The following is a 7,798-nucleotide window of genomic DNA, read 5'->3' on the forward strand; positions in this document are numbered from 1 at the left end:
AAATTCTTCTCTTAACAGTTTTAGATAACATGTAAAATAAAGCCAAAACAACTAAAGCTCTAAACGACCATATCTAATTAATAATGATAAGCTAAAGAAACTAATAAAAGATAAACTCTTATGAGAGTCGGTCGGTGGTGTAGTACACAATTCTCCCCCTCAACACCGACTTGTCTTCATCGAACCAACTACGATTCAAACCCGTCAGCGAACCCTCCGACGCTGTATACGAATTAGTGGTGACTCTAACACCCCTCCTTAGCGCTGACTCTATACTGATCACGCCAAGTCCCTTTAAAAACTTTATAAATTTCTTGTAGCTCAGCCCGATCCATCTGCTTTCTTCTTTACCTTATTTACCCACTTACACGAAATAAGTGAAACTCCAACAGGTAGAAGAACTAGATCTCATGTTTCATTCTGTTTCAAGCCTAGGATTGCTTCCTTCCATTCAATAACATCTTGTGCTTCTTCAAAAAATCCCGGTTCAATAATACTAACTTCTTCAACTAATATCGCTACATACGCCACATCTGTATACTTTGGGCTTTTTCAACTTTCTTCTCTCGCCATCACCTCCTCCTGAGGCTTTTCTTATTCGACATCACCTCTACTAGAATCATTATCGAACGGAACATCAGTCACATGATTCAAACATTCTAAGCCAACTGTTTGGTCACCATTGTTTGTGTCCTCCAAACTGGCGACATCCACTTTATCTATACCTGATCTCCTTCGATGGAGAGAAAAGCATGCCACTCCTCGATGTCTTTTGCCTCTCCAAATGAAGTCGGCTCATCCACTTTACGATCTTCTAAGATATTACGCTCTACTGTAAGTGTCTCTTGATCACAAACCGAATTTTTTTCAAACTCATGACTCTCGAAAATAAGGGATTCTGCGGCGTTCTGTGCAAAGGAAACCTCCCCTCAAAGTCATATTTCGTAGCAGTCTGTTTTGCTACTACATCACAAGAAAAAGAAGCTTGCATATCCCATTCACCACCATCATCATCCTCTTTGTTTTCGGGTTCGATGACAACATTCTCATAATCGGTTTCAATCTTAACCCGACAATTTCTTCTAATCTGAACCGACTTACTACACCGTTAACAATAAAAATCACGGTTTTCTTATGATTTACCATTGTTAATAGCTCGATCACTTTTCTAGTAGCCATCCTTCGGCTTCTTATTTTTTTGCCACTTCTGCTTGATATTCACTGTAAGTGATTCCTCACTCTCTTTCACAAACAATCGAGCCATCTTCTTTGCCAACATCTCTTGATTAATCAAAAGATTCTCCAATTCCAAGAGAGATGGTTGCATTGGCCAACCACGATTAACAGTGATAAATCTGCTAAATTCAGACCTCCAGTCACGGATAATCAATCTCTGCATCCGGCTTTCACGAATCATAGAAACCTCATCTAACTGCGAGATTTCGTTATACAAGTTCTTAACTTTCGTAAACTAATCAGAGACGAATAAATTACCTTGTATTAATGAACCTATCTCGTTCTCCAACATCTGCAATCATGCATCATTCACCTGTGAAAAGAAAGATGAGAGTGCCTCCCACACTTCTTTCTAAGTTTTCGCATCTCTAATATGCTCAATCAACTCATTCCGTAATGAAGCTTCAATACGTACAACGCTTTTCTGGTACGGATTCTTCCACTTCCGCAACGTATCCACCCCCTCTTTTGGTGCCTCGGTGTATTGCCATTTATTATCTCCCATAGATCCTAGTTTTGAAGATACAACCCCAAGCACAATTTCCAATAGTTGTAATTGGTATTATTGAGCATTTCAATCCCCACACAACATACAAACACTTTCCGTCATGTCTTCTTCCAACCTCAATATCACCTCGAAGCAATCAAAGAACAAACATATTCCCAGTTCGATGTCACCTCGAAGCAAATCCATTAACAAACCGGTATTCTAAGCAACCACCTTGCTCTAATACCACTTATGAACCTCCTTTAGTAATTATGGAAGAAGAAATAAACTTGTTGGAAAGTTGCCTTATTTCCCACCCACCGAGCTTGCTTGGGTGGGAAGGCAAAACAAAAACGGCAAGTTTTGTTTTCTTGGGTTTTGGGAAAACCTAAGTGGGTTTTTTCTAGGGGGTGTGTCGGCTGCCTCTTGGAAGGGAGAAAGAGAAAAGAGAGGGAGAGTGAGAAAAAGAGAGAGAAAGGGAGAAGAGGTTTTTCTTCTCGGGGTTTTCTCTTGGGTTCTTTTTCGGGTTTATCTCTCGGATTATCTCGTGTGTACGGTCTTGGGTGTGAGAGGCAAGGAAAGGGTTGCAGGTTTTGGGTTTTGGGTTAAATCCATTGAAACCCTTGTACATTGTTTTTTCTCATAGGGGAAGATCTTATTTCTCGCCCGTGGAGTAGGCTTGGCCGAACCACGTAAAATCTTGGTGTTCATCTTGTGGGTTGCTTGTGTTATTTTACTTTTTTGTTTAATTTGTGCACAATCAGATCGGATTGCCCGGCGGATTTTCTCAACAAAACTATTGAAAGAGAGAGAAGGGAGTTGCTTGTGTAAAATATGTGAGAAACTCAACTGTAAATACAAATCACGAAATGCAACAAGAGGCGAATCGCGCGAAGGAAGAAGCAAATCAATTAGAATGGAGACAAGGAAAAGAGCCAAACCGCGGAAGCACTAAAAAATTTGCAAAACGTGAAAGCCCACTTTATTCATACATGAATTTTCTTTATATACTTAACAAATAGATTGTTTGAATCGGTAACAACAACTAAGAGTCCTACGGAAACAAAATTACTTTAATCTCATCTACTAGAGTTAGAAACTGTTATGTGCATGTTAGTGGTGTTAGTTGTGTGTAGTTACTAAGTAGTGCTATTTAATGTGGGTAGTGGTGTGTAGTTATTAAGTAGTGCTGTTGATGTCATGTGAGAAGTGATAGTCAGTTAGGGTGGTTTTGTTAGTAGTGGTTGCATTATGCACGTGCCAAGTGACATATATTTGTATTTAAAATGTTATCATCTAATGAAATGGAAAAGAAGAAGAATTTTACAGCACAAAGGAAACTTTATAGGAGAGTCATGGTTCCTCTCAATTTGAGCCATTAGGAGGTCCGGTTGCCTCGAATCAACCTCTCTTGCCCCCTTTTTCTTTCTTTCGTTTTGTTTATTTGTGTTACGGCCAATTAGGCACGTAACAAAAACAAACCCAAATTCTTCTCTCAATAGGTTTAGATAACTTGTAAAATAAAGCCAAAACAACTAAAACTCTAAACAACAATATCTAATTAATAAAGATAAGGTAAAGAAACTAATAAAAGATAAGGACTCTTATGAGAGTCATGGGAGTCGGTGGTGTAGTTCACAGTGCCTGCTCTCACATATGCAACAACTCATCTGTGAAATGCCTTCTGCGATGGACACTAGCAAATCCCTTATCTAACATATATAGAGATTTTAGTTTAAAAAAACTTAAATTGGATCGATCAAGGGAGATTTTTTGTAATTCCCCTTAGATGCACCTTGACTAGAAGTAGAGGGAAATTAAAATGACATCATTTTCCAAGTAAAACTAAGTAGAAGTAGAAGTCCTATTTGCTTTTCCTTTCCTCTTCATTTGGGAGAGAAAAAGGCTGTTGTCGGAAATTCCTTACAGAGAAGGAGAGTAGAATAAATAGTGGAAGATCTTGTTCCTCGCCCGTGGAGTACGATTGGCCGAACCACAAATGGTAAATGATTTCATTTTACTTTTCTTTCCCCACACACTGTTTTGGTGCCTACCAAATGGACCCTTAAAGGTGCTGTTTGGATGCAGAGGGAATTTATCATAGAAATTTTTTCCATGAAATCATTTGGCTAACTCATTTTTTATGAAAATAGTTTTTCTAAAACCCAATTTTTTCCCTATTTCTTGGAAAATTACAACCTATTAGATCCAGAAAATTTTCTATGAAATATTTTTTAATGAATACCCTACATCGTAAGGCCCTATTTGATTTTTGTCAGTTTGAATATAGAAAGTTTAATATAGAATGCCGTGTATTTTTGTTCAACTTCTTCATTCTATTTATATTTTTAATATATCCATTTGCAACCCACTAGTTGGGTAACACAGTCCTTGCTCATGCGGCAACGTTTGGATCTTGGACGAGGACATGTATTTCTAATCGAGACCATTGATCTGGCACACCATCATAGATCGATCCATCTTGAAAAGACATGCCCTAGGTAACATTTAGTCCTACAAAAATTAGGGGTGCAACTCGGATAGGGGTTGGATCAGGCTGAGGCGAACCGTAGCCCAACCTTGTGGCGTCATCTACGCACTCCCTAACCCAATCCAAACTGAGCCTTGGGTTGAAGAGGGTTAACCCTAACCCAACCCATCTCTAAATCTCGCAACCCTAACCTAACATGTCTAACCTGATTTTTCAATTCGTGTCAGGTTGGCTTTGAGTTAACTCAAGGCAAAAAAGAAAAAAGAAATTATAAATAAATAAATAAAAAAACCCATGAACCTAAGATTTTGAAAATCACTATAAAATTTGAGGGAAAGTGGTCAGGTTCAGGTCGAGTGGAGTTGCCCAAGGCCTCAACCCTAACCCAACCCGAAATTAAATTTGGTCGGCTTTTCCCAACCGATGAAATGCCAACCTGACACGAGCTGAAATCAGTAGACCTGGCAAAAAGTGACACTGACCTGCGGGTCCGCCCGGCCCACCCCTTAAATTACGGATCCGGGTCACCAATCATTGACCAGTTTGAAATTGACATGCGGGGCCACCCGGCCCGTCAAAACTGGGCTGGGCCGGGTGGACCCTGTTCCCGTAGAGAAGTGCAAAAAGGCTTCTGGCACCTTTTTGACTTTTTTTTCAGTAATTGTCATAATTTTTGTTTTTATCTGTAGTTTTTTCAGTAATTGTCATATCTTATTAAATTCTTTCCGTTTTTTTTCTTAATTTTTCTACTTTCCTACCATTCTTCCGTAATTTCTCATTTAAAACTTAGTACCTTGATTATTATTTATTCCTAGCCACCTTTTCCAGATCGTACTTCTGCCGATCTCAGTTTGCACCACGTCGACAAAAAGACAAATCTCTCAAACAGTGAACATAAGTGGTTGGCTAGCAAATTCCTGTAAAAACAAAAAGATCTTAAAAAATATGTCAAAAATACGGATGACCCGGAGGGTCGACCCGGCCCGTACGGGCCGGGTGGGGTCCAAGCATAGTGACCCATAAAATTTTTCGGGTCATTTTGACCCGGACCAGTACGGGCCGGGTCAAACCCGGCCCGGCCCACCCGTTTGCGAGGTCTAGAAATCAGGTTGAACTCATCGGGTTCGGGCAGAGCCCGCCCCAAGTTGAACACTAACAAAAATCAACATAATTTCTTTTCTTAGTTTAACCATTAACTAGGATTAATTGATCAAAGTACTAAGATCATCCGATCAGGGTAGGTCAAATATAATGGGCTGGACTTGTACGATGAGATCAACGGATCTGATCGCATCCATGCAGAACATGTGGGACCCACAAACTGTCTCTTAGCGATGACCCTAACAGGCTAACAGCTTCGGTCCTTTCAGCAATTTCCTTCCCTCATTAATATTGTCAATGGGTGGCTCAGCATCTGTCCAGTAGTTATTTTCTTCGAGAAACATTCAATAAATAGACGATGAAGATGAATCATGTTGTTTTTTTGGGTAATAAAGATAAATCTTGTCATGGACATGAATGTGACATTTTAAATCCGGATCGAGAGAGAAGAGGCTATGCTGGCATGAACCATCTAGAATTCTAACTTGATTTTTCTACTAAAAATGTACCTAAATGACATATTCTAGTAATATACAGACACAATTTCAAACCACCCAAGTAGCAGATCCTCCAAGTTACAAAGACCTGTTCAGCTATATAGTTTTGCCCTTAATCACAAGTCAACCAATGAAAGGAACTTCTTACCTCCCAAGTCTCCAATAACACTATTTGACCAATCCATTCTCTGATCAGAACTTCATAAGAAAAACCCTTTAAATAAGATCCCAACCTTCAAATTGCCCACATATCACAAAAACCAAAAACCAGTTTCATAGGCTCAATTCAGTTATGCTCTGTAGGAACTTATCTCAAGTAGATGATGAAGATCCATGGTCAACTCCAACACCAAGAAAATCAAGGAGGAGAGATAGCAAGAACCCGTATTCGACACGAGGGCTCGACAAGTTCTCGGCCGTATTGGCCGAGCTTGAGTCGAGGAGAGAGAGCATCATTGCTCGAATGGGTTCGCAGGACATCTCGCTCGTTCGATTTGTTAACTCCAATTCGAACGATTGGATTCCGATCATCGTGAAAATCAAGAGTCCAAAAGGGGCGAATACTGAGATCGTCAATGATAAGAATCGACCGTTGGATCAGAAATCAAAAGCCATAGATCAAACCCCGACTGGGTTTTCGGCACCGAAAGAAATCATGAAATCCCCGACCGGGTTTTCCAGGGAAATCGCGAAATCCCCAACCGGGTTTTTGGCGCCAAAGGAAATCAGACCGTTGGATGGAAGGATCAAGAAGAGGTTCTCTTGGGATGTGAAGGAAGGTGTGGATATTTTAAGGCAAAGAGGTTATTATTCTGCTGTGGTTTTGATGTTGATTATGTTTTGTGTAGTGATGTTTGGGCGCACTTTTGCTATACTTTGTACCTCCATTTGGTGGTACTTGGTGCCTAGTGTGAAAAGTGGGAATTTGAATGGGAGGAAATCCATGAAAAAAGACTTTGGGAGAAGACCAAGTGACAAGAAGTTGGGTGTCGAGCTCAGATCTGTTCAGTCTAAGAAGATGGGTGTCATGGAAAGTTCATCCCCTAGACAGAATGTCAATGGGAAAAAATGTTGGTTATGATGGTTAGGTTGTTTTGTTATTCAATTTTGCTGACAAGTTCAACAATGTAAGCTTTTGTTTGTTGGGTTAGGTTTGAATTTTGATCTTTTGAAGTGTTCATTGATGTAAATAGTATGTTTTGATTAGATTTGAAATCAATCATGACTTCTATAGCTGAATTTGATTATGTTTGAGTTTAAAATGAGTTTGATAGGATTTTTACCTTCTTAATTATGAACCATTTTTTCTTAAAATAGTTTTACACAGAAAGTGTTCTAAGATATTCAGGAGTATACACTGAACCTTCGGAAGCCATCGGAATGATCCGCGGTCTAGTTATGATCTTCTGGTGGTGGGGCTGCAAAGCAAGCCCATGTAGACCCGTCAAATAGTGGGCCCCAATGTCACATCACCGTTAGATCCTGACATAGATCTTATGTTATATGCTATGATTCAGTGTGCATCTTATATCCTTGTAGGGGTGTAAGGATCAACCTATATCTTGATCATGGTTCGTTCAAATCTTTTTTGGGCCAGACCCGGCCATTTCTCAAGAACAATAGCTAAAGGTCCTGCGAACCCATTTTGATCCATTTTGAATCAGACCGCGGAGTGTATTAGGTCTACTTACTTTGTGCATAGGTAGAGCTTAGCGTTAGGAGAGCGAAGAGATGAAAGTCTGAGAGAGAGGAGAACTTTCATTGAAACAAATAGTTGGAAAATGAAATGTTTTTTTTGGTGGTTTTGAGTAGTTTTTTTATTTTTCTGGATCCCTTCCCTATTTAGGACAGAACTAATCCCTACGGATGCACGCAATCACCCATAAACCACGTGCATAGGGTAAGCCTGAGGGATTCGAACTCTTGTCTATGGGGAGCAAACCCACGACACCAGCCGATGTGCCAATCCCATACGGGTTCAGGGTA

The 7,798-nt window shown here is 39.9% G+C and overlaps 1 protein-coding gene across 1 annotated transcript; it reads left to right on the forward strand.

Moving 5' to 3' along the window:
• Positions 1-5,992: 5,992 nt before the first annotated feature.
• LOC143851428 (uncharacterized) lies at positions 5,993-7,074 on the forward strand. Its single transcript, XM_077360858.1, has one exon. The coding sequence runs from the start codon at positions 6,105-6,107 to the stop codon at positions 6,891-6,893; it is 789 nt and encodes a 262-aa protein (XP_077216973.1). The 5' UTR covers positions 5,993-6,104; the 3' UTR covers positions 6,894-7,074.
• Positions 7,075-7,798: the final 724 nt, after the last annotated feature.

Source organism: Tasmannia lanceolata, unplaced genomic scaffold (assembly GCF_043159265.1).
Source record: "Tasmannia lanceolata isolate RefF3 unplaced genomic scaffold, GAP_Taslan_0.1 ptg000018l, whole genome shotgun sequence".
Lineage (NCBI taxonomy): Eukaryota > Viridiplantae > Streptophyta > Magnoliopsida > Canellales > Winteraceae > Tasmannia > Tasmannia lanceolata.

Excerpts from the sequence above, each read along its gene's own strand:
- LOC143851428 (XM_077360858.1), top strand. The coding sequence starts at position 6,105 with ATGCTCTGTAGGAACTTATCTCAAGTAGATGATGAAGATCCATGGTCA.